The following is a 27,510-nucleotide window of genomic DNA, read 5'->3' as shown; positions in this document are numbered from 1 at the left end:
CTTGAACATCAAAGTATTGTAATACCGTTGGGGATGTGAACGCTTGTTTGAGTCTGTTGAATACTGCTGTGTGGTGCTCTTGCCAGCACCATTCAACGTCCTGGTGGAGAGGTTGACGAAGAGGTCTACTGACCTCACTATAGAACGGGATGAACTTAGAAAGATAATTTGTCAGACAAGGAAAACGCTGTAAGGTGTGCTTGTCCACAGGAATGGCCACCTGTCGTATAGCCCTTGTCGTGTTAGAATCGGGCTTTACACCATGGGCTGTGAAGAAATGGCCCACGTAAGGAACCTGGTTGACCTTGAATCTGCATTTTGCAGGGTTATGCTTTAATTAGATTGTCCTGATTCTGTCGAGAACAAGATTAGAAAGTGTATCATATTCTTGCATAGTACGACTCCAAACAAGGTGTGATCAACAATGCTCTCGCAAAGATTGGCCTGCAAAGATTTGCTCCATGCACAGCTGGGAAAATTATAGAGACCGCCATAGGGCATACAAGGAAAACTATATCTGCCCACCGGAGACATGAATGTGATTAGTTTTGAGGATTCCTCTTCTAACAGGATCTGCCAGAACCCACATTTTGCATCGCGAATGCTGAACACCTTAGCAATTGGCATATCTACTGTTGCCTGGTCCATAATCTTCCACGGGGAGCTGTGGCCTGAGCAGTTCTTGGGTCAATGCAAACCAGGGGCTGGTTTAGCACAGTGGGCTAAACAGCTGGCTTGTAATGCAGAACATGGCCAGCAGCACGGGTTCAATTCCCGTACCAGCCTCCCTGAATGTGGCGACTAGGGGCTTTTCACAGTAACTTCATTAAAGCCTATGTGTGACAATAAGCGATTATTATTATCCTGACCGTGCCATTTTTCTTTACTGTGGCCACTATTGCTGAAACCCACTCCATGGCCTCGCCTGTAGGAGTTACGACCCCTAGTCCCGTCATCCGATGCTGTTCATTGCCTGCTTTCTGCATCATGGCTATTGGTACTCTTCATGGAGCACAGACCATTGCTGGTACAGAATTACTTAGTCCCATGTGGTGTACAGCTGGTAGTTTGCCAATGATGTCATAGTTGAAGAGGTCTCCCTACGCTGGCATCTCTGGGGCTTGGAGTTGTAGGGCACGTACTTCTGGACTAAGATGAATGAGTCTCAATGCAATGCTGTCATGAAACCCTAGTAGTGGCTTAATATTCTGGTCAATTATATGGAACTTAAAATTTCCCTGTGTGCAGTGGATGGTTGTTGCACCTTCAGTGTGGATTGTCTGTCCGCCACGAGTCTGGGTACTGCATTATGGGTCTACATCCCGTAACCTTTGGCTGGATGGTACACTATCCTTTGCTCCAGTATTGATCTTGATTTTAAGTTTGGTGTTATTATTAATTATGTTAAGAGTGGTGAAGATGTCATTCTTTCCTGTGGCGTTGTCAATACTGTCTCAATAGTATTGTTGGGGGCTCTGGAGCTTCACTGTTTTGGTTGAACTCCAATTCATTCACCTTAATGACTCTCCTGCACCTGGAGGATTGTGCCAAAGCCATGTTGCTGATGGCAGAGGAGGGCTGCTGTGCTTTGGATCTCCAGCATTTAGCAAAGTGGTTCCATTTCCTGCATTTATTGCATATCTTTACCATATGCAAGACAAGCTGATCTGTGCTGGTTGCTGCATTGGAGCAGGCTGCCGCTTTACTGCAAAAACCCTGGTTTCTCACCCAAAATCTCTTTGTTTCTCAGATTGTTCATTTAACATCCAGATCTTGATTGCTGCTTGAAACATTAAATCTTTTTCTCACATCAGCTACTTGCAGATTAGATCGCAATATATCCTACAAACTACTCTATCCCTCAGTGAGAATTCTGAACGCACGTTTCTTTGCCAGTATTTTTAGGGTGGCCACGTAAGATTATATTGACTCATCTGCTTTTTGGTTTGTTGAAATAAACGCAGATCTATCAAAGATTATGTTTTTTATACCGGGAGCCAAATGTTCTCGAATGGTTTCAGGATTACTGCAGGATCTTATTTTTCCTCCTCTGTCTGTAAAACAAACTACTCAAATTTTTCGAAGGTCTCTGGGCCCGCAAGGTTTAATTGGGTATAAGCCTGTACCTTTTTTGACTTGTCAGAGAGAGTGCAGCACCGAAGTGAATACGCCACTCCTTCTGGAACTTTTCCCAACTATCCGCAATACTTTCATCACAAGACGAGTGGGTCTGTGCGGCAAAGTCCTTGTGCTGAACTGCCAACTCCTGACACAATGTAGAATGTTATGTGTTTCTTAAATCACTGACATCAAGGACTTCCAACAAAGGTAGTTTATTCCTGAGCTCAACAACAGCTATATGTGGTACTTGTATTCTGCCTGAGATTCCGGAGATAGCTCCCCCAATGTGACCTCTTGTGTAGCCGTGTTCTCACCTGACCGCTCAGTCTACACGAGCATGATCAATTTTTCTAATTGACCATTACTTGATTACGTCGACAAAGATTAATTGTGTGTCAGAATGTAAATGTTCCTTACCATTTAACTATGTTGTGGAATTTTGATTCACATTACCCTGCTGGCAACTTATATAATCAAATAGAATCTATGAATGCATCCTCTGTAGGGACTGACTCACATTGGGACATGCACCCACAGGGTGCTGAAAGCCCAACAGTACCCTGATGTTTTACAGATGTAAGAGTCCAAACCATGAGGTGTTGGAGCTCTGGGGACTGGGAAGAGCAACAGTCGAGCAAATTGTCTGTGGGTGGGCTGCAATTTGGGTGAAACCCAAACCCTCTGGGACGTTGTCCCATTTAAAGAACTTTCCAAATTCTATTAAACGCAGAGCTGGTGAGTCATTTACCAGCCTCCTCTACATATCCTCACCTCACCCATGTCTATGGACAGTCCTGGGCATGTATCACTGGGAGTTCCTGGTTTGCCGCAGAAATCTTTTCCAATTGCACCCGCCAGCTGAGAGCTGCAAATGGTTCTGCAGTGAACTTCAAAAGCCACAAAAGGTTCCCTGAAAACATTATTGAATTGTTTCGGTTATAATCAGGGCTCATATTTCCCTTTGAGGAATTAATTTTGAGACTGGTGTTCGACTCTCTCATTTCCTCATTGTAGTGCATGGTGAGGCCTGATGTTTCTGCTGACAAACCGGCAAGAGCCTCTGCTGCGTCTGAGCTAGGCAGGGGATGCCAGCCCCAAATGTTCAAATGACTCGGATACTGAGCTTTGGTACAGGAGGATCCATGTTTTCTACTTGTGGTGGTGGAATATGGTAGTAAAACCATTGAGTGTGCGAACTGTTTCTCCCCACTCAAAGGTTCAGCCATTTAAAGAATTGCAAAGTGTTTTCAACACTGAAACTGACCCATTCAGCACAAGTGGACTAAGCTGACATTTTTGCTGCAAAACCAGCTTCTTCTCTTCATCTACGTCCACCAACATATCCTCCTAATTCTTGCAACCTTGTGCGCTTATCTAGTTTTGCTTTAAATGCATCAATGCTATTTGCCTCAGCCCTTCCTCGTGGTGGTGAGTTCCATATTCTTTTTTTAACAATATTTTTATTCTCCATTTTCACATTTTCTTCAAGATTTACACCCCACTAACAAACAGTAAACGGTAACGAATACAATGTCAATTCCCTTATTAACAACAACGATCCCATCCTCCCACCAACCCCCAAGCAATGGCCCGCATGACAATATAAGCCTTGAATAAAACAAAACCTCCCAAGAAGAAAAAAAAAGAAAAGGAATCAGGAATCGCCTATGGTCACCATTGATATATATAGTCCACCCCCGTCCACCCCCCCCCCCGAATATTCAACGCTATCCAATCCCCGAAAGAGTAACGTGAATGACACCCATGAATTGTAGACACCCCCCCCCCCCCCCCCCCCCCACCTCACACACATTCCTCCCCTCCACTTCCTCTTGTAAACTCCTCCCCCCAACCTCGGTTCCTTCCCCCAACTTTTCACCCTGGTTAGATTCACCAAAACCGGTTCTACCAGGCTCCGATGGTCGCAGCCCCTCCCCCCACCTCGCTCCCGTTCACTGTCCGGCTTAAACCGGCCAGCGTGGAGGCCCCCGCCCGGGTCTCCTTCTCCCTCGCCTGGTCCTAGGAAAACCAAGAAATCCCCTTTAGCACACAACCCCCGCATACACACCCAAGCCCCAAAGAACCATCATTGCAAGTGAAAGTCCCATCTCTTCCCTTGCCCAAATATATACAGCGTCGACTCATTTAGTACATACACCAGCACGCAGTGAAAAAATAAAGTTACATGAGGCTACATCGGTACAAGACCCGCTCTCAGTCCCAATTCTCAATTCTGCCACAGTCCTTCTGCCTTTGCAAACCCCTCTGCCCCTTCCGCCGTCCCAAAATAAAAGTCCTTGGATTTGTAGGTCACCCGCAACTTAGCTGGGTATACTGTGCCGCACTGCACCTTGCTGATGTACAGTGCCTTCACCCGGCTGAAGGCAGCCCGCCTCCATGCCAGCTCCACTGTAAAGTCCTGGTATATGCGTATACCAGCTCCAGCCCACTGCACCTCCCGCTTCTGCTTTGCCCAGCACAGGACCTTCTCCTTCACGCTGTACCTACAGAAACAAACAGTTACTACTCTTGGCGGCTCACTCGCCTTTGGTATAGGCCTCCACGACCTATGAGCCTGATCCAGTTCGTATCGCGAGGGATCATTCCCCCTCCCCCAATAGCTTTGCCAACATCATAGCAAAATACTCCATCGGCCTCGGGCCTTCCACCCCTTCGGGCAGACCCACGATCCTCAGATTCTGCCGCCTGGATCTGTTTTCCAGGTCTTCCATTTTGGCTCGCAGACCCTTGTTGGTCTCTATCACCCTCCGCAGCTCCTTCCCCATCGAGGTAAGTTGATCACTGTGCTGCGATAATGCCTCTTCCACTTCCTTCAGTGTCTCACCTTGCTCCCACACCTCCGCCGCTGCGCTTGATACCGCCACCCTCACCGGGGCAATCGCCTCCTCCACCAGCACTTTCAATACCGCCCCCATCTCCTTCTTCATCGCTTTCATGTGCTTTGTGAACTGTTTTTCAAGTTCCACGGCCATCACCGTAGTCATTTCTTCTCCTGTGAACGATGCGGCCTCCCCTGGTGCCCCAGCCTCCCCTTTCCTTGCAGTCCCCGCGCTGACCTTTCCACTCCCCGGCGGACTTCCATTCACCACTTTTTTCACGGTCGTTCTTTTCCCCCAACTTGGACATCTCTCCTCATTGTGCCTTCATCCTGCTTTTGCAGCCTCCATTGCTCCCGGGACCGAGAAAATTCCATTCCTGAACGGGAGCCCTCCAGTGTGCGGCTGCCTCCCGCCCGCCGTCACCAGAACATGAGTTCCATATTCTAACGATTCTCTGTGCAAAGAAACTCTGAGCAAGAACTCTGGTTGATTCATTCTCGCCACTTGCATGGCCAAGGCTGCTGCAGCCAATTATAGCATCTCCGATCATCTCCACTGAAGTCTAATAACTCCCAGGCATGGCATCTGGAACTCACTGGTTGGTCTCCATGATTTAGTAACACAAATGGCAGTACCCGCAGTCTCCTTATTTATTTTCTCTATTTTCAGACCTTGCTTCTTGGCATCAGATTCCCTCGGTGTGCGCCGAAAGATTTTCCATGTCTTAGAGCTCTGGTGAAGAAAGGATAACAAAAGTCTTGAAGAGCAAAAATCTAGATCTTTTATGGGGTCATGAAAAGATTCTCTGAATTCTTGTTGAAAGCAGTTAAATCGAGATCCCCTCTTAACACCTCCTGTCTTCTCTACCCTTTCCTCAATATTTCATCCAAGTCTTTTGATTTCTCTCATATTTCATTTATACATAATCATTCAGTGTTTTATTAATCACATTCATTGTACATCTCTAATGTACTCCAATGTTCCCTCTTTCTGCGGTGCTGGTTCCAATATCATCAATAGCCTGGATGATTACTTTTCCCTTGTCAACTATCTTTCAGCCCACATCAATTCTTCCCCTTTTCAGTAGCTCAGAGCAAAACCTAAACCGTTTGAGTATGTGCAAATTTTGGGGTGGGGGAAATCCATGCTAAAATTGATTAATGGTTGGTGGGGGTTTTGAGGTATTTCCTGCTTGAGAAATCACCTCTGGTGTATAAATAATCCTGTGCATCGACCCTGGAGATGACATCAGGCTTTTTTGTGTGCACGTTGCAAATACTAACACAAAGAAAACAGCTGCTTCTGCTTGTATGCGGTCCTTAGTAAAATATCTATCTGTAATTTATTAAAACCCTAACATTCCTGGGTGCTTGCCAACATTGCTTCATTATAAATTCCAGTATCTGCCCATGTAAACCTATCACGCTGTTCCTTAGTGTTCCTTAGTGGAGATCAACCCAGGCAGGAGGTTTAATTTACAGTGTGACCATGGATACCGTCCATTACAATTGTGGCTATAGCAGTTTATATGGAAGAACGTGTGACATTAAAATTGGGTCGGAATTTAAGCTGCATGTGCCGGCCCAGTTCTCCTCTTTATTTAATCTCACTTCAGTGATCGTCATCATAGATCATAGAATTTACAGTGCAGAAGGAGGCCATTTGGCCCATCGAGTCTGCACCGGCCCTTGGAAAGAGCACCCCACTTAAGCCCACATCTCCACCCTATCCCAGTAACCCCACCTAACCTTTTTTGGACACGAAGGAACAATTTAGCATTACTAATCCACCCTAACCTGCACATCTTTGGACTGTGGGAGCAAACCGGAGGACCCGGTGGAAACCCACGCAGACACGGAGAGAACCTGCAGACTCTGCACAGACAGTGACCCAAGCCGGGAATCGAACCTTGGACCCTGGAGCTGTGAAGCAACAGTGCTAACCACTGTACCACAGTGCCGCACAGTCTTTTACTTGATCTAGATGTATTGTATGTAACCACACAATTAGGTAATGCGTGATCTATAATAATAGTTTTTAAAAAAATAATGCAGATTATGTCTGTCTGCATTTTTCTGATTTGGTCAGTGGGTTATTTTGGTGGGTGGCGGCTGGTGCATGTGGAGCGCACCGAGGACAGGAGCGCACCGAGGGCAGGAGCGCACCGAGGGCAGGAGCGCACCGAGGGCAGGAGCGCACCGAGGGCCGGAGTGCACCGAGGGCCGGAGCGCACCGAGGGCCGGAGCGCACCGAGGGCCGGAGCGCACCGAGGGCCGGAGCGCACCGAGGGCCGGAGCGCACCGAGGGCCGGAGCGCACCGAGGGCCGGAGCGCACCGAGGGCCGGAGCGCACCGAGGGCCGGAGCGCACCGAGGGCCGGAGCGCACCGAGGACCGGAGCGCACCGAGGACCGGAGCGCACCGAGGACCGGAGCGCACTGAGCACTGGAGCACGTGTGCAGTTGGTGGCAGGGAGGAACCTGCTGTACATGCATAGAAACCAATCAAGCAGAAGTAAGTACTTATCCACAGAACACCCACTAGATGAGAAGGAAACTCTTCAGCGCAGAAGGAGGCCATTCAGCCCATCGAGTTTGCACCGGCCCTTGGAAAGAGCACCCTTCCTGGGCCCATGCCCTCACCCGATCCTCACAACCCAGTAACCCCATTTAACCTTTTGGACACAAATGGGTAATTTAGCGTGGCCAATCCACTTAACATGCACATCTTTGGACTGTGGGCGAAAACCGGAGCACCCGGAGGAAAGCCACGCAGAACGTGCAAACTCCCACTGCTGTAATTGAACCTGGGGCCTTGGTGCTGTGAGGCGGGCGTGCCAACCACTGTGCCGCTCGTTCACTGGCTGTGATAATTTTAAATATAAAAACAAAGGCCGAATATATTACCTTAAAATTGGGACGGAAGTATATCCATGTATCTTGAGCCTCATTTATGGTCTTTTATGCACAAGTAATAAACTATAAATTCCAAGAAATTCAACCACTGATCGGACAAAACTCAGTTTGCAGAAGGTAAGTTGGTATTACAATAAAGGAATATTGTTTCGTCTGAGTGCCGTTAACCGACCGAAACAACACCCAACACATCATTCCCTTCCTCGCCTCCTCTTGATTTAAATTTTTCAAAAGTGTCACCAACATTTATGTAATATCGCAAAGCCACGAGCGAATGAAGAATATATTTTTTAAGTCTCTGATTAATGGACCGATTATAAAAGCTTGAGTTTGAGAACGCAGAACAAAGGTTTCAGAAGAGAGTAACACACCCAGCTACAGACTAAGTTACTTGTTTTCACAAGACAACTGCAGTCCAGATTGTATTTAAATGTGGTTGCATATAAAAATATCTGTGAGAAATGGAACTTGAGGCAGAGTGCGGCAACTTCCTGCCACATTTACAGTCAGTCACATGAATGGAAAATGTTGTTACTCCGCTCCAGTGTTCAGCCCTTGACCCGTAGGCCGCTGACTTCAGTCCCTGCCTGACAATCAGTCCCTGACCCAAAACAGCCCCAGGTGGTCTTGACCTCACTTCATCACCAGAATTCATATTATAGGAAAAAAAACAGTGGCAAAGGTGATTGTGTGCCCATTAAAGTCAGATGTAAGCGAGACAATAAAGGCCAATAACAAAATGGCAGACTTGTTAAATTGATTACTTTGAAGATAAGTCCGATCTCCTTGACACAATGGTTTCCATCCAAAGGTTTTTAATTTCCTTCAGGAGTGATGGCGTTGTATTTTAAAATTGCTTATGTGCTCTATTATTTAAGGGAGAGATATATATCCTGGACAGAGTTATGCACTTGGACAAATCCGAACTCATCAGATATGTACAGGTTAGGTGGCTTGGCCATGCTAAATTTCCCCTTAGTGTCCAAGAAGTGCAGGTTAGGTGGGGTTGCAGGGATTGGGCTGGGGAGTGGGCCTAGGTGGGCTGCTCTGTCGGAGGGTCGGTGCAGACTCAATGGGCCGAATGGCTTCCTTCTGCAGTGTACTGATTCTATAAAAGAAAGGCCTTGTCTGGCTATTCCAATTGCATTTTTTGAGGCGGTTACTAGCATGGTGGGCAGGATAAAGTCTATGGACGTTGTCTTTGTACGTGAGAAATTATTAGCGACTTCCGGTTGCGGCCATGCGGAGCTAAGCCGCACGATTTGGCAGCTCCCGCGGCCACGGACTTTCGGGCTCGCTGGAGTAACCCCAACGGAATTTTTTTCACAGACAACCTGTGGGGAAGAGAAGAGAGAGGTCCCCTACCAACTTTCATGGACCGGACCCGAAGTGCAACGGCCAAAAAAGCGGCATTGGAGCAGCGGGAGAAGCGAGGGAAAAAAAGCAAAATGGCGGCGGCCGGGGACAAAGAGGAGATGCAGGAATTCATCAAGCGCTGCTTCGAGAAGCTGCGTAAGGAGATGCTGGCGCCTATGCTGGCGGTAATTGAAGGACTAGGGATAACCCAGAAGGCCCACGAGGTGAAGACCCAGGAGGTCCAGAAAAGAGTGAGTGAGAATGAGGATGAGCTCTTGGGCCTGGCGGTGAGAGTGGAGCGGCACGAGGCGCTACACAAGAAGTGGGCGGGAAGACTCGAAGACCTTGAGAACAGGTCGAGGAGAAATAACCTGACGATCCTGGGTCTCCCAGAAGGAGTGGAGGGGGCCGATGCCGCGGCATACGTGGGCACGCTGATCGGGGCGATGATGGGCCCGGAGGCCCCTTCGAGGTCGCTGGAGCTGGACGGGGCGCACCGGGTGTTGGCGAGGAAGCCCAAGGCAAATGAGCTGCCAAGGGCAATGGTGGTGAGATTTCACCGGTTTACGGACAGAGAGAGAGTCCTGAAATGGGCCAAGAAGGAGCGGAGCAGTAAGTGGGACAATGCAGAGATCCTAATATACCCGGACAGGAACACGGAGGTTGCTAAGCGGAGAGCGAGTTTCAACCAGGCCAAAGCGGTGCTGCATCGGAAAGGAGTGAAATTTGGAATGCTGCAGCCAGCGCGACTGTGGGTTACATACAAGGACCAACACTACTACTTCGAAACGCCTGAAGAGGTGTGGACCTTTATACAAACTGAAAAGTTGGACTCTAACTGAGGGTTTGTGAGGGTGGGGAGTGTTTGAAGGTTGAAGTATGATGGTTGTTGTATATAGGGGGTCAATCACGCGCAGGAAATGTTATATGGACTGGGGGGGAGAGACAAGGCCGCGACAGGAGCTGCGCCAGAGGGGGCGGGGCCGGCTTTGGAAAGCGCGTTTTTTTTTTCTTCTCACGGGCGGGAAGAAAGGCGGGAAGGGGAACGAAGGAACGCATATTGATTGGGAGACTCCCACACGGGGGGGGGTCAAAGGGATGGCGGGGGAAGCCGGGGTCAGCAGGTGTCAGCTGACTAACGGGAGTGATATGGGGGGAGCAAAAAAGATAGACAGGGGTCTAGCGGGGGGAGGGGAGGGGGGTAAGGGGGGGGGGGAAGGGTTGCTGCTGCACTGGCCGAAAGGGAATGGGACACAGAAGACCTGAATGGGCCGGTGAAGATTGTTCGCGCACTTGAAGGGACTGAAGGCGGACGTGGTCATGCTCCAAGAGACACACCTGAAGGTGGCGGACCAGGTCAGGTTAAGAAGGGGATGGGTAGGACAGGCATTTCACTCTGGACTGGACGCAAAAAATAGAGGGGTGGCAATTTTGGTGGGAAAGCATGTGTCATTTGAGGCCAAGGCTATCGTAGTGGATAATGGAGGGAGATATGTGATGGTGAGTGGTAGGTTGCCAGGGACGTGGGTGGTGTTGGTAAATGTAAACGCCCCGAACTGGGATGATGCAGGATTCATGAAGCGCATGTTGGGGCGCATTCCGGACCTGGAGGTAGGAGGCCTGGTAATGGGAGGGGACTTCAATACAGTGCTGGACCCAGCACTGGACCGCTCCAGATCAAGGGCGGGAAAGAGGCTGGCGGCGGCCAAGGTGCTTAGGGGGTTTATGGATCAGATGGGGGGAGTGGACCCATGGAGGTTTGCAAGGCCGCAGGCCAGGGAATTTTCTTTCTTTTACCACGTGCACAAATCCTACTCCCGGATAGATTGTTTTGTTCTGGGCAGGGCGCTCATCCCGAGGGTGGAGGGGACGGAGTATTCGGCCATAGCCGTTTCGGACCACGCCCCGCACTGGGTGGAAATGGGGCTGGGAGAGGAGAGGGACCAACGCCCGCTGTGGCGGCTGGATGTGGGACTGCTGGCAGATGAGGTGGTGTGTGGGAAGGTGAGGGGGTGTATCGAAAGGTACTTGGAGGCCAACGACAACGGGGAGGTGCGAGTGGGGGTGGCATGGGAGGCGTTGAAGGCGGTGATCAGGGGAGAGCTAATCTCCATCAGGGCTCATAGGGAGAAGACAGAGGGCATGGAAAGGGAGAGGTTAGTGGGGGAGATTTTGAGAGTGGACAGGAGATACGCAGAGGCCCCGGAGGAAAGATTACTGGGGGAAAGACGACGGCTCCAGACGGAGTTTGACCTGTTGACCACGGGGAAGGCGGAGGCACAGTGGAGGGGCGACCTACGAGTACGGGGAAAAGGCTAGTCGGATGCTGGCACACCAGCTCCGTAAGAGGACGGCATCGAGGGAAATAGGGGGAATCAAAGATGGAAGGGGAGCCACGGTTCGGAGTGTAACGAAAATAAACAAGGTATTCAAGGCCTTCTATGAAGAGCTGTACAGATCCCAGCCCCCAGGGGGGGAAGAGGGGATGAGACGATTCCTAGACCAACTGAGGTTCCCGAGGGTGGAGGAGCAAGAGGTGGCTGGTTTGGGGGCACCAATCGGGTTGGAGGAGCTGAGCAAGGGTTTGGGGAGTATGCAGGCGGGGAAGGCCCCGGGGCCGGATGGGTTCCCGGTGGAGTTCTACAGAAAGTACGTAGACCTGTTGGCCCCGCTACTAGTGAGAACCTTTAACGAGGCACGAGAGGAGGGGACCCTGCCCCCGACAACGTCGGAGGCGACAATTTCCTTGATTCTAAAGCGAGCCAAGCACCCACTGCAATGTGGATCGTACAGGCCGATTTCGCTCCTCAATGTGGACGCTAAGTTATTGGCAAAAGTGCTGGCCATGAGGATTGAGGACTGTGCCCCGGTGGTGATTCATGAGGACCAGACGGGATTCGTAAAGGGCAGGCAATTAAACACTAATGTGCGGCGGCTCTTAAACGTGATAATGATGCCATCGGAGGAGGGAGAGGCGGAGATGGTGGCAGCTATGGACGCGGAAAAGGCCTTTGACCGAGTAGAGTGGGAGTACCTCTGGGAGGTGCTGCGTAGGTTTGGGTTCGGGGGAGGGTTTATCAGCTGGGTTAAGCTCCTTTACAGAGCCCCAGTGGCGAGTGTAGTGACGAACCGGCGGAGGTCGGAGTACTTTCGGCTGTACCGAGGAACGAGGCAGGGGTGCCCCCTGTACCCCCTGTTGTTTGCATTGGCGATCGAACTCTTGGCCATATCACTGAGGGAATCTAATAAATGGAGGGGGGTGGTCCGAGGGGGAGAAGAGCATCGGGTGTCGCTATACGCGGATGACCTGTTGCTGTACATGGCGGACCCAATGGAGGGGATGGTGGAGGTCATGCAGACTCTAAGGGAGTTTGGCGAGTTTTCGGGCTATAAGCTCAATGTAGGGAAGAGTGAGCTCTTTGTATTACAGGCAGGGGACCAAGAAAGAGGGATAGGGGACCTACCGCTGAGGAGGGCGGAGGGGAGTTTTCGCTATCTGGGAATCCAGATAGCCAGAAGTTGGGGGGCCCTACATAAACTGAATCTGACGAGGTTGGTGGAGCAAATGGAGGAGGACTTCAAAAGATGGGACATGTTACTGCTCTCGCTGGCGGGTAGTGTGCAGTCGGTCAAAATGGTGGTCCTTCCGAGGTTTTTGTTTGAGTTTCAGTGCCTTCCCATCGTGATCACCAAGGGCTTTTTTAAGAGAGTAGGTAGGAGTATTATGGGGTTTGTGTGGGTGAATAAGACCCAGAGTGTAAGGAGAGGATTCCTGGAACGCAGTAGGGACCGAGGAGGATTGGCGCTGCCAAACCTAGGGAGCTACTACTGGGCAGCAAATGTGGCGATGATCCGCAAGTGGGTTATGGAGGGAGAGGGGGCGGCATGGAAGAGGATGGAGATGGCGTCCTGTAAAGGAACGAGCTTGGGGGCGTTGGTGACGGCACCGCTGCCGTTCTCGCCATCAAAGTATACCACGAGCCCGGTGGTGGCGGCAACGTTAAGGATCTGGGGCCAGTGGAGACGGCACAGGGGTGCAGTGGGAGCCTCGGTGAGGTCCCCGATCAGGGGTAACCACCGGTTTGTCCCGGGGAAGATGGACGGGGGGTTCCAGGGCTGGCATCGGGCGGGGATTAGAAGAATGGGGGACCTGTTCATTGACGGGACATTTGCGAGCCTAGGGGCACTGGAGGAGAAGTCTGAGTTACCCCCGGGAAATGCATTTAGATATATGCAGGTGAGGGCTTTTGTGAGGCGACAGGTCAGGGAATTCCTGTTGTTCCCGGCACAAGAAATTCAAGACAGGGTGATTTCGGGTGTATGGGTCGGGGAGGGCAGGGTTTCGGCAATACAGCAAGAGATGAAAGAAGAGGGGGAAGCGCTAGCAGAAGAGTTGAAGGGTAAATGGGAGGAGGAGCTGGGGGAGGAGATTGAGGAAGGTTTGTGGGCTGATGCCCTGGGTAGGGTTAATTCCTCCTCCTCATGTGCCAGGCTCAGCCTGATACAATTTAAGGTGGTTCACAGAGCGCACTTGACGGGGGCGAGGTTGAGTAGGTTCTTTGGGGTAGAGGACAGATGTGGAAGGTGTTCAGGGAGCCCGGCGAACCATGTCCATATGTTTTGGTCATGCCCGGCACTGGAGGGGCTCTGGAGAGGAGTGGCGGGAGCAATATCTCAGGTGGTGAAAGTCCGGGTCAAGCCAAGCTGGGGGCTAGCAATATTTGGAGTAGTGGACAAACCAGGAGTGCAGGAGGCGAAAGAGGCCGGCATTCTGGCCTTTGCGTCCCTAGTAGCCCGGCGAAGGATCTTGCTAATGTGGAAGGAGGTGAAGCCCCCCGGCGTGGAGGCCTGGATAAACAACATGGCTGGGTTCATAAAGCTGGAGAGGATTAAGTTTGCCTTGAGAGGGTCTGCGCAGGTGTTCTACAGGTGGTGGCAACCGTTCCTAGACTATCTTGCGGAGCGTTAGAGGAAGGTCGGTCAGCAGCAGCATCAACCCTGGGGGTGGGGGGGGGGAATGGGGGATTGCTTGGGGGGGATGGATGAGCAGGAGATAACATGAAGGGCGGGGGAAACTGGCATGTGCGGGAGAGAGCCAGTGTATAAAGCTATGTAAATTTACCATTTTGCCATGTATATATCTTGCTCAGTGCGATTTCGTGTTATTTTGTTAAGGAGGGGGGGTTATTGTTTGTAAGGGGAAAAGATTGTGTTGGTAAAAAACTTTAATCAATATATTTAAAAAAAAAAAGAAATTATTAGCAAAAAGTGAAAGCACACCGAATTGGACATTAACTTGGAATGTGGGAGATCAAGAGCAGGGCAAAAGAGGAATCTTCTGAGTGGTGGTCCTCAGGAATCTGTACTGGGACATTACTGGTATGTTGTCATGTATATTGTTGATCTGGGTGAAGGAATTTGTAGATTACTCTAAATTAAGAGTGTTGATCTATATTTTAGTCGTCTACTGCTCGCACTTGTTGAATGTAACATACATGTAGCTTGCACTTCTACTGTTTTTTTTAATAATGAATGGCATATTGTTGAGGCAACCTTGTTATCTAAAAGGCATCTATTGGTTCCCGCATGGCAGTATTCTAAAACTTAACAGCGTGATGTAATGATGCTTGAAAATAGAAGGAACACAAAGATTATAACAAAATTTCACGAACAGCTCATTCATCTTTTAAATTAGTTTTTGGGTTGTGAGTGTTGCAGGCAAAGTTAGCACTCCTTTTTCATCCCTAAATGCGCTTGAGAAGATTGTGAGACTCTGCCTTGAGCGGCTGGTGTCCATGCAATGTAGGTGCACTCTCAGTGATGTGTAAGGGAGTTCCTGATTTGATGCAGCAGCAGTTAAAGAATGGTGACATAGTTCCAAGTCTAAGATGAGTGTGAATTACAAGTGGTGGTGTTCCCATGCAGCTGCTGCCCTTGTCTTCATAGATACATAGAATATAGGAGCAGGAGGAGGCCTTTCGAGCCTGCTCCGTCATTTATCACGATCAGGCTGATTATCCAACTGAATAGCCTAATCCTGCTTTCTCCCCATAACCTTTGATTCCATTTGCCCCAAGTGTTGTATCTGGCTGCCTCTTGAACATATTCAATGTTTTAGCATCAACTACTTCCTGTGGTAATGAATTCCACAACCTCACCACTCTTTGGGTGAAGAAATGTCTCCTCATCTCTGTCCGAAATGGTTTACCCTGAATCCTCCGACTGTGACCCCTGGTTCTGGACACACCCACCATCGGGAACATCTGCCCTGTCTAGTCCTGTTAGAATTTTATAAGTCTCTTTGAGATCCCCCCTCATTCACCTGAACTCCAGTGAGAGCAATCCCAACCTAGTCAATCTCTCCTCGTATGACAGTTCCGCCAACCCTGGAATCAGTCTGGTAAACCTTCGCTGCACTCCCTCGAGAGCAAGAACATCCTTCTTCAGAAAAGGAGACCAAAAGTGCACACAATATTCCAGATGTGGCCTCACCAAGCCCTGTATAGTTGCAGAAACACATTTCTTCTCCTGCACTCGGAAACCTCTCGCACTGAAGGCCAACATACCATTAGCCTTCTTTACCGCTTGCTGCACCTGCATGCTTACCTTCCAGGTGGTAGAAGGTGCAAGTTTGGAAGGTGAATGTCGAAGCAGGCTTGGCAAGTTGCATCTTGTAAATGTTTCACACAGCAACCACTGTGCACTGATGGTGAAGGGATTGAATGTTCAAGGTGGTGGATGGGGGCGCCAATCAAACGGGTTGCTTTGTCCTGGATAGTGTCAAGTTGTTTAATTGTTGTTAGAATTGCATGCACCCGTGAAAGTGGAGCATATTCCATCGCACTTCTGACTTGTGCCGTTTGAATGGTGGACGGGCTTTGGGGAGTCGAGAGGCGAGAGTCACTCATCGCAGAATTTCCAACCTCTGACCAGCCCTTGCAATCACAGTAATGGTGGGGGATCTGGCAATGGTAATGCTGTTGAATATTGGTCAGATTCTCTCTGGTCAGAGATGGTCATTGTCTCATACTGTGTGGTGCAAATATTACTTGTCACTTATCAGCCCAAGCCTGAAAGTCATCCAGATGTTGCTGCATGCTTGCATCACTGTCTGAGGAGTTGAGTAGTTCTGAATACTACGTGAATGTCCCCAATTCTGACCTTGTGATGGAGGGAAGGTCATTGATGAAACAGCTGAGGAAGATCGGTTGCAGAAATTAACCCCAGGAACTCCTACTATGATGTCCCGGAGCTGAGATGGTTGGCATCCAACAAACACAACCATCACTCTCAACCAATTACCAACTCAATGAAAAATAACAGAATTGGCTTATTATTTTTCTATAATACTGCAAATAATCTATTATATTTACTTCATGTACACAAAAGCAATGCAAAGCATATATGGCTGTTTCACCCAGCCTCCTCCAGTAGAATTGAAAGCAACGTAGAGATAGAATGCTTGATTCTCTGAAATTGAAGATTGTGGGTTCAAGTCCGACTCCACTATTTGAGCTCATAATCTAGGTAGACATTTCCGTGCTGTACCAAGGGAGCATTGGACTGTTGGAGTTGCAATGTGATGTCTTAATTTCCAATGACATGTTAAACTAAGGCTCTGCTGACTCAGGTAGTTATACATTGTGACACTATTAGAAGAGAATGGGAAGATTGCCTGATGTCTGAACCAATATTTATCTCAGAACCAAATTCACCAGAACAGATTACCAGTTTGTTTATCTGGTTACTGTTTGTGGGACCACGCTTTGTGTAATAATTGGACACTGCACTTACCTCTTATAGCAACAGCAACTAAACTCTTAAAGTAAATAATTGGTTGTGAAACTCTTTGGGACATCCCGAAAGGGATGTGAAATGCACTGTATAAATGCAAGTTGTTCCTTTCCCTATTCCCTGCCAGGTTTTTCTTTTCCCTAATATAGAAATGTTAGATGCTCATGGTAAATTCTGGATTGAACCTGGAGCCCTTTTTTGTATGGCTCAGCTATTCACAGTGTTAACCCACTGAGCCATTGGGGAATTTTCATTCCAACATATTTAACAGGAACAGCACAGTTGCTTTACACATGTATGATGCTCTTGTTTTTGTTCCTCTTTCTCTCTATCTCTCGTCCCGCCACGCCCCCCCCAATTCACTTTCTCCCCTGTGCAGCAGACACACCTGATGTGTATATTGTGGAACGGCTATTTTCCAGCAGCTTGGTCGTCATTGTCAGCCTCGCAACACCACAGAGGATGAATGTGTATCATTTCAAGAAAGGGACTGAGATTTGCAACTACAGCTATTCCAATACCATCCTCACCGTTAGGTTAAACCGACAGGTAAGAGGGCTCACAGCACTGTTGACTACAGCTGGATCATCCATGACCCTGTAGGCACTTCTTTTAAAAAAATAAAAAATTTTAATCAGTGAATGAGATCATGCGGGCCACATTCTAGTAAGATACAGAATATACTTTATTACCTTCAGACTGCAGGTCAGAAGCACCCAGTATTAGGTGGCTGTCTTTCTCGATTGCAGGATTGTTTTGCATACGCAACAGTAATTGGTAGTCAAACAAAATTAAGGGGAAAATGGAGTATGAGAGTCAGCTTGCAGGGAACATAAAAACTGTCTGTAAAAGTTTATAGGTACGTGAGGAGAAAAAGATTGGTGAAGACAAATGTAGGTCTCTTACAATCAGAAACAGGGGAATATATAATAGCGAACAAAAAAATGGCTGAGCAACTAAAAGCATACTCTGGCTCTGTCTTCATAAAGGAGGCTGCAAATGAGAATCCAGAAATGTTGGGGAATGTAGGGTTTAGTGAGAGGGAGGAACTGAAGCAGGTCAATATTGTAGAAGTAGTTGGGAAATTAATGGGATTGAAGGCTGATAAACCCCCAGGGCCTGATAATCTACATCCCAGAGTACTTAAGGAAGTGGCTCTAGAAATAGTGGATGCACTGGAGGTCATCTTCATTGATTCTATCGACTCTGGAACAGTTCCTGCAGGTTGCAGGCTAGGTAATGTAACTCCGCTGTTTAAAAAGGGAGGTGGAGAGAAAACAGGGAATTATAGACCAGTAAGCCTGATGTCAGTAGTGGGGAAATTTCAAGAATTCATTAACAAAGATTTTGTAGCAGAACAGTTAGAAAATAGTGGCAGGATCGAACAGAAACAGCCTGGATTCATGAAGGGGAAATCATGTTTGACAAATCTGGAATTCTTTGAGGATGTAACTAGTAGAGTTGACAAGGGGGAGCCAGTGGATGTGGTATATTTGGACTTTCAGAAGGCTTTTGACAAAGTCCTGCATAAGAGTTTTGTGTGTAAAATTAAAGAGCATAGGATTAGGGGTAGTGTATTGAGATGGACAGAAAACTAGTTGGCAGACAGGAAACAGTAGAAATTAACAGGTTTTTTTCAGATTGGCAGGCCGTGACCAGTGGGGTACCGCAGGGATCGCTATTAGAACCTCAGCTATTCACAATATATATTAACGATTTAGATGAGGGAAGCAAAATGTTATACCTCCAAATTTGAAGACGACACCAAGTTGGGTGAGCTGTGAGCAGGATGTAGAGATCCTTGAGTGTGATTTGGACAAGTTGAGAGTGGGCAAATGAATGGCAGATGCAGTATAATTTGGAGAAATGCAAGGTTATATACTTTGGTAGCAAAAACCATAAGGCAAACTATTATCAGAATGGCCATAAATTAGGCGAGGGGAATGTGTACCAAGACCTGGGGCGGAATTCTCCGACCCCCCGCCGGGTCAGAGAATCGCCAGGGGGCGACGTGAATCCTGCCCCCGCCGGCCACCGAATTAACCAGCCGGAAATTCGGCGGGGACGGGAATAGCACCGCGCCGGTCGGCAGCCCCCCCCCCAGCGATTCTCCGGCCCGCGGTGGGCCGAAGTCCTGCTGCTGAAATGCCGGTCGCGCCGGCGTGAATTAAACCACCTCCCTTACTGGCGGGACCAGGCATCGCGAGCGGGCTCCAGGGTCCTGGGGGGGGGAGGCGCGGGGCGATCTGGCCCCGGGGGTACCCCCACGGTGGCCTGGCCCGCGATCGGGGCCCACCGATCCGCGGGCGGGCCTGTGCCGTGGGGGCACTCTTTTACTACGCATCGGCCGTGTAGGTCTCCGCGATGGCCGACGCGTAGGTGACCCCCCCCCCCCCCCCCCCCGCGCATGCGTGGGGATGACGTCAGCAGCCGCTGACGCTCCCGAGCATGCGTGGACTTTCGCCGACCAGCTGAGTCCCTTTGGCCCCGGCTGGTGTGGCGCCAAATGCCTTTCCCGCCGGTCAGCAGGACGGCAACCACTCCGGCGCGGGCCTAGCCCCTAAAGGTGAGGGCTTGGCTCCGCACCTTTGGGGCGGCCCGACACCGGAGTGGTTCACGCCACTCCATCCGACCCCCCGCCCCGCCGGGTAGGGGAGAATCCCGCCCCAAGTCTTAGTACACCAGTCACTGAATGAAGCATGCAGGTACAGCAGGCGGTAAAGGAGGCAATGGCATGTTGGTCTTCCTAGCAAGAGGATTAGAGTACAGGTGCAGGGCTGGTTTAGCTTAGTTGGCCGGACAGCTGGTTCATGATGCAGAGGAAGGCCAACAGCATGGGTTCAATTATTTTTGGGGGGATTTTGGCCGAAGGGTGGTATCATGACTGGTCCAGGCTTGGAGGGCTGAAGAGCCTGTTGCTCTGCTGTATTGTTCTTCGTTCTATGTCTTGCTGCAGTTATACAGGACCTTGGTGAGGCCACACCTGGAATATTGTGTGCAGTTTTGGTCTCCTTATCTGATGCTCTTGCTCGAGAGGGAGTGCAGCAAAGGTTTGCCAGACTGATTCTTGGGATATCGGGACTGATATATGAGGAGAGATTAAATCAGTTAGGATTGTATTCGCTGGAGTTCAGAAGAAGAAGGGGATCAGATAGAAACCTATAAAATTCTAACAGGACCAGACAGGGGAGATGCAGGAAGGATGTTCCCAATGGTGGGTGTGCCCAGAACGAGGAGTCACAATTTAGGACAGAGATGAGGAGAGATTTCTTCACCAGAGAGTGGTCAGCCTGTGGAATCCATTACCACAAGAAGTAGTTGTGGCCAAAACATTCTATGTTTTTAAGAAGCAGTTAGATAAAGCACTTGGAGCGAAGGGGGGGTCAAAGGATATGGGGGGAAAGCAGGATTAGCCTATCGAGTAGGATGATCAGCTATGATCATGATGAATGGCGGAGCAGGCTTGAAGAACCAAATAGCTTCCTCCTGCTCCTATTTTTAAAGTTTCTATGTCAATCTTTCAGGAGCTCTGCAATGATACTGTGATCTCTGCAGTAGCACTGTTTGACTCTGTCAACTCTGGATATGGTTGATTAAGTTCAAAGTCTTGAACTTGTGGGCACAGGAGTAGGTTGAGTATCTGTGCCACTTCCGGTTGCGGTGATGCGGAGCAATGCTGCGCGTTTCGGCAGCTCCCGCGACTACGGACTTTCGGGCTCTACAGAGGAGCCCCAACGGAGCTGTTTTGATTCAATCCCGTGTGGGAAGGTTCAGTGAGGTCCCCCCTCACAATATATGGCGGAGATCAGCGGTGGAGCGACGAGGAAAGAGGCCCTGGAGCAGAGACCAAAATGAGGGGGAAAAAAACAAGATGGCGGAGGGCGGAGAGTGAGCAGCGTGGGGGCCAGACCAGCAGGAGTTCCTCAAGCGATGTGTGGAGGAGCTGACAAAGGAGGTGCTGGCGCCGATGCTGTTGGCGATCGAGGGGCTGAAGGAGACCCAGAAGACCCAGGCGGTGAAGCTTCGTGTGGTGAACGAGGACGAGATCCTGGGCCTGGCGGTAAAAATGGAGGCGCACGAGGCGGTGCACAGGAGGTGGGCCGAGAGAATTGAGGTCCTGGAGAACAGGTCGAGAAGGAACAACCTCCGGATTCTGGGTCTTCCCGAAGGAGTGGAGGGGGCTGATGCCGGGGCGTACGTGAGTACGATGCTCCATTCGCTGATGGGTGCGGAGGACTCTCTGACCCCCCTGGAGCTGGAAGGAGCTCATCGGGTCCTGGCGAGGAGACCCAAGGCAGGTGAGCCGCCAAGGGCGATAGTGGCAAGGTTCCACCGCTTCGCGGACAAAGAAAGTGTGCTGAGATGGGCCAAGAAGGTGCGGAGCAGCAGATGGGAGAACGCGGTGATCCGAGTATACCAGGATTGGAGCGCGGAGGTGGCAAAGAGGAGAGCTGGCTTCAACTGGGCCAAGGTGGTGCTGCATAAAAAAAGAGTCGGGTTCGGCATGCTGCAGCCTGCACGACTGTGGGTCACTTATCAGGACAGACACCATTATTTTGAAACGCCAGAAGAGGCTTGGACCTTTATTCAGATGGAAAAACTGGACTCGAACTGAGGAGATGTGGTTGTACAGGGGGTTGTAAATATGGGTAAAGAATACTGCATGGGTGGGATGATGGATGGGGATGCGGGTAGAGTCCTGGTTAAAATTCCTAAAATTTCCCTTTTTCTTTTCTGCAGACAAGATGATGATGATGGGGAATGTGGGCGTCAGTGCTGGAGGGAGATGAGACTCGGGGATGAGGGAACTGGGATAATGGCCGCAATAGGAGCTGTGCCATAGGGGGCGGAGCTGGCTCAGGAAAGCGCGGGCTTTTTCCCGCGCCAAAAAGGGGGGGGGAATGGAGGAAGGTAAGGAGGAGGAGAGACTCCCACACGGGGGAGATCAATGGGAAGGCGGGGGAAGCCGGGGTCAGCAGAAGTCAGCTGACTCACGGAAGTAATATGGGGGGAGCAAAAGAGCTAGATGTGGATCTAGCGGGGTGGGGGGGGGGTGAGTTTAGGGTTGCTGCTGCACTGTCCGAGGGGGAACTGAGAATGGAAGAGGTGGTCGGGGCGGGGGACTGGAGGGTGCGGGAGGCGTGAGCACGGGACTGGCCTAAGATAGGAGATGGCTAGTCGGTGGGGGGGGGGGGGGGGGGGTAGGTAACCCCCCAATCCGGCTGATCACGTGGAATGTGAGAGGCCAAAATGGGCATGTTAAGAGGGCCCGAGTGTTCGCGCACCTGAAGGGACTGAAGGCAGACATGGTCATGCTTCAGGAGACACATCTGAAGGTGGCAGATCAGGTCAGGTTAAGGAAAGGATGGGTGGGACAGGTGTTCCACTCGGGGCTGGATGCGAAGAATAGAGGGGTGGCAATACTGGTGGGAAAGGGGGTGTCGTTTGTGGCCAAGAACATAGTAGCGGACAAGGGAGGTTGATACGTGATGGTGAGTGGTAGGTTGCAGGGGACGGAGGTGGTACTGGTGAATGTATACGCCCCAAACTGGGATGATGCTGGATTCATGAAACGGATGTTGGGGCGTATTCCGGACCTGGAGGTGGGGAGTTTGATAATGGGTGGGGATTTTAACACGGTGCTGGACCCAGCATTAGATCGTTCCAGATCTAGGACGGGGAAGAGGCCGGCTGCGGCCAAGGTGCTTAGGGGGTTTATGGATCAGATGGGGGGAGTAGATCCGTGGAGATTTGCCAGGCCTTTGGCCAGAGAATTTTCTTTTTTCTCCCACGTTCATAAGGCCTACTCCCGGATAGATTTTTTTGTTCTGGGCAGGGCATTGATCCCGAAAGTGGAGGGAATGGAGTATTCAGCCATAGCCATTTCAGACCATGCCCCGCATTGGGTGGAGCTGGAGCTGGGGGAGGAGAGGGACCAACGCCCGTTGTGGAGGTTGGATGTGGGACTGCTGGCAGACGAGGAAGTGTGCGGGAGGGTGCGGGGGTGTATTGAAAGGTATCTGGAGGCTAACGACAACGGGGAGGAGCGGTGGGAGTAGTATGGGACGCGCTGAAGGCGGTGGTCAGGGGAGAGTTTATCTCCATCAGGGCTCACAGGGTGAAGAGAGAGGACAGGGAAAGGGAGAGGTTAGTGGGGGAGATTTTAAGGGTGGACAGGAGTTATGCAGAGGCTCCGGATGAGGGACTGCTCAGGGAGAGACGAAGTCTCCAGACGGAGTTCGACCTGTTGACTACAGGGAAGGCAGAGGCACAGTGGAGGAAGGCACAGGGGGCAACGTACGAGTATGGGGAGAAGGCGAGCCGGATGCTGGCACACCAGCTCCGTAAGAGGATGGCAGCGAGGGAAATAGGTGGAGTCCAAGATGGCAGGGGAAGTACGGTGCGGAGGGCAGGGAAAGTGAATGAGGCTTTTAAGGCCTTTTATGAGGAACTGTATAGGTCCCAGCCCCCAGGGGGAAAAGAGGGGATGCGGCGATTCTTGGATCAATTGAGGTTCCCAGGGGTGGAGGAACAGGAGGTGGCTGGTTTGGGGGCACCAATTGGGGTGGAGGAGCTGGTTAAAGGACTGGGGAGCATGCAGGCAGGGAAGGCCCCGGGGCCGGATGGGTTCCCGGTGGAGTTCTACAGGAAATATGTAGACCTGTTAGCCCCGTTGCTGGTAAGGACCTTCAATGAATCAAGGGAGGGGGGGACCCTGCCCCCAACAATGTCGGAGGCGACGATCTCTTTGATCTTGAAGCGGGATAAGGACCCACTGCAATGTGGGTCGTATAGACCGATCTCGCTCCTTAATGTAGACGCTAAGTTGCTGGCAAAAATGTTGGCCATGAGGATTGAGGACTGTGTACCGGGGGTGATCCATGAGGACCAGACGGGATTCGTAAAGGGTTGGCAGTTAAATACTAATGTGCGAAGGCTCCTAAATGTGATAATGATGCCATCGGTGGAGGGAGAAGCGGAGATAGTGACAGCCATGGACGCGGAGAAGGCCTTCGATCGGGTAGAGTGGGAGTATCTCTGGGAAGTGTTGAGGAGGTTTGGGTTCGGGGGAGGGTTTATCAGTTGGGTTAAGCTCCTGTATAAAGCCCCGGTGGCGAGTGTGGTCACGTGCCGGCGGAGGCCGGAGTATTTCCGGCTGTATCGAGGGACGAGGCAGGGGTGCCCCCTGTCCCCTCTGCTGTTTGCATTAGCAATTGAACCTTTGGCCATGGCGTTAAGCGAGTCGGGGAAATGGAAGGGGGTGGTTCGAGGGGGAGAGGAACATCGAGTGTCGCTGTACGCCGAAGACCTGTTGCTGTATGTGACGGATCCAGTGGAGGGGATGGTTGAGGTTATACATATCCTATGGGAGTTTGGAGACTTTTTGGGCTATAAGCTCAATGTGGGAAAGAGTGAGCTCTTTGTGATCCATCTGGGGGACCAGGGAAGAGGGATAGACGACCTGCCGTTGAGGAGGGCGGAAAGGAGCTTTCGATACTTGGGGATTCAGGTAGCTAGGAGCTGGGGGGCCCTGCACAAACTTAATTTGACGCGGCTGGTGGAACAGATGGAGGAGGATTTTAAAAGGTGGGACATGTTGCCACTCTCGCTGGCGGGTAGGGTACAGTCGGTTAAAGTGGTGGTCCTCCCGATATTTCTTTTTGTATTCCAATGCCTCCCAATTGTGATCACGAAGTCCTTTTTTAAGAGGGTAAGCAGGAGCATTATGGGATTTGTGTGGGCAAGCAAGACCCCGAGGGTAAGGAGGGTGTGCTTGGAGCGTAGCAGAGTCAGAGGAGGGTTGGCGTTGCCGAATTTGGAGGGTTACTTTGGAGGGCAGCCAACGTGGCAATGATCCATAAGTGGGTGATGGAGGGAGAGGGGGCGGCGTGGAAGAGGTTGGAGATGGCGTCCTGCAAAGGAACGAGCCTGGGGGCGCTGGTGACGGCACCGCTGCCGATCTCGCCAACAAAGTATACCACGAGCCCGGTGGTGGCGGCAACGCTAAAGATCTGGGGGCAGTGGAGACGACACAGGGGTGCGACGGGAGCCTCGGTGTGGTCCCCAATCAGAGACAACCATCGGTTTGTCCCAGGAAGGATGGACGGGGGGTTTCAGAGCTGGCATCGGGCAGGGATTAGAAGAATGGGGGACCTGTTCATTGATGGGACGTTTGCGAGCTTAAGGGCGCTGGAGGAGAAGTTTGGGTTACCCCCGGGAAACACTTTCAGGTTTGTGAGGCGGCAGGTGAGGGGATTTCCGCTACTCCCAGCACAGGGGATTCAAGATAGGGTGATTTCGGGCGTATGGGTCGGAGAGGGCAAGGTGTCGGCGATATACCAGGAGATGAAAGAAGAGGGGGGAGGCTTTGGTAGAGGAGCTGAAGGGTAAATGGGAGGAGGAGTTGGGGGAGGAGATCGAGGAAGGTGTGTGGGCTGATGCCCAAAGTAGGGTTAATTCCTCTTCCTCGTGTGCCAGGCTTAGCCTGATACAATTTAAGGTGGTTCATAGAGCACATATGACGGGGGCGAGGCTGAGTAGGTTCTTTGGGGTGGAGGACAGATGTGGGAGGTGCTCAGGAAGTCTGGCGAACCATGTCCATATGTTTTGGTCATGCCCGGCACTGGAGGGGTTCTGGAGGGGAGTTGCGGGAACAGTATCTAAGGTGGTGAAAGTCCGGGTCAAGCCAAGCTGGAGGCTAGCACTATTTGGAGTAGTGGACGAGCCGGGAGTGCAGGAGGCGAAAGAGGCCGGCATTCTGGCCTTTGCGTCCCTAGTAGCCCGGCGAAGGATCTTGCTAATGTGGAAGGAGGCGAAGCCCCCCAGCGTGGAGGCCTGGATAAATGACATGGCAGGGTTTATCAAGTTGGAAAGGATAACGTTTGCCTTGAGAGGGTCTGCGCAGGGGTTGTACAGGCGGTGGCAACCGTTCCTAGACCATCTCGCGGAGCGTTAGAGGAAGGTCGGACAGCAGCAACAGCAACCCAGGGGGGCTGGGGGGGGGGGGGGGGGGAGAACAGCGGTTGTGTTGAGGGAGGAGGAGGGGGGGGGGGGGGGGGGGGAGGTTTTTTTTTTTCTGGGGGCATTTGAACAAGAAAACACACGGTAGGATCCGGAAACTGACATGTACGGGAAGAATCCACTGTACAAAGTTTTGTATCTTATTGATTTGCCATGTTCATGTCTTGCCACGCGAGTTCTTTATTATTTTTTTTTTGTTACCGGGGGGGGGGGGGATTGTTTGTAAGGCAGAAAATATTGTTCTTGAAAAATTCTTAATAAAAACATTTTTTTTTTTAAAAAAAGAGTATCTGTTCATGAGCGTCCCCCTCCTGAAGTAGAATCCACTGGAAGTCCTGGTATAACAGGAACCACTTGTTGAATTTCCACAGCCGCATTTCCAACTTTTGCTGTCTCCGGGTGATGGTGTCGATGAATATGATCTTGGTGCCTGTGAACAACTCTTCCATGGTTCAGTTTCACTACCAATACTGGACTACTTCAGTTAAGAATAACTCCAGGTAGCCATCACTGGTTACTACCAAAATTCCTGATATTAACACAATCATTCAGGTTAAAAGGTCTCTCCTTAGCACGATGATCATGTCTCTTCTGCTTTTCTTGTCTCCTTCCCACTTTCGCTTCGACATCTGGATGTAGCAGATCCAGTTGAGACTTCGGTCTTCTACCCATCGATAATTCAGCTGGTGAGCGTCCTGTAGTTGTTTCGATATTGAAATAAGAACTTTAAGAGTTTGGTCCCTAAAGTATCACCTGCCATCCTCTTCAATCCTTCCTTTAATGTCTGAACAACTCGCTCTGCCAAACCAGTTATATCTGGATGAAAAGGCGCGGTACGCACATGGCGCATTCCATTTCTTTGCGTCAGCTCTTGGAACAACTCGCTCTTAAATGCTGGACCACTATCAGAAATGAGAGACTCCGCTAACCCATGAGTTACAAAGATCTGGCGTATCTTCCAATGGTAATGGAGCTGAATATTGCTCAGGATGTATACTTCTAACCACTTAATGTGCATCCACGATGACTAAAAACATGTGACGTATTAAAGTATCTGCAATAATTCGCATGAATTATCGACCGAAGACAATCAGGCCACTCCCAAGGATAAGGTGTACTAGTGGCACCATCTTCTGGTTAGGTTTACATTCAGAACAAGATTGAACTTTTTCTCCAAATCCTGGTCCATATTAGGCCACCAAATATATGACCTGGCTAGACTCGTCATTCGAGAGGCACTTGAATGAACCTCATAAATTTTATCCATTACTTGCGAATGACCAGGAGGTGGCACAAACACTTTCAACCAGGCGGCAAGGCAGCACGGTGGTTAGCACCGCTGCCTCAAAACTCCAGGGTCCCTGGTTCAATTCCAGCCTCGGGTGACTAACTGTCTGTGCAGAGTTTGCACTTTCTCCCCGTGGCCGTGTGGGTTTCCTCCGGGTGCTCCGGTTTCCTCCCACAG

General features: G+C 50.5%; 1 protein-coding gene across 6 annotated transcripts in view; it reads left to right on the top strand.

The window, feature by feature from the left end:
• The window catches only part of wipi1 (WD repeat domain, phosphoinositide interacting 1), a 124,900-nt gene that overhangs the window by 33,498 nt on the left and 63,892 nt on the right, over nucleotides 1-27,510 (top strand). For 5 of the 6 annotated variants that reach the window (XM_072483519.1, XM_072483517.1, XM_072483521.1 and 2 more), the window contains exon 3: nucleotides 17,404-17,573. In XM_072483519.1, the coding sequence (XP_072339620.1) occupies nucleotides 17,404-17,573 (170 nt within the window). The remainder of the gene's footprint in view (nucleotides 1-17,403; nucleotides 17,574-27,510) is intronic. The other variant, XM_072483516.1, reaches the window with a different exon arrangement.

Source organism: Scyliorhinus torazame, chromosome 18 (assembly GCF_047496885.1).
Source record: "Scyliorhinus torazame isolate Kashiwa2021f chromosome 18, sScyTor2.1, whole genome shotgun sequence".
Lineage (NCBI taxonomy): Eukaryota > Metazoa > Chordata > Chondrichthyes > Carcharhiniformes > Scyliorhinidae > Scyliorhinus > Scyliorhinus torazame.
Note: the sequence above shows the minus strand (reverse complement) of the source record. Positions and strands in the feature narration are given on the sequence as shown.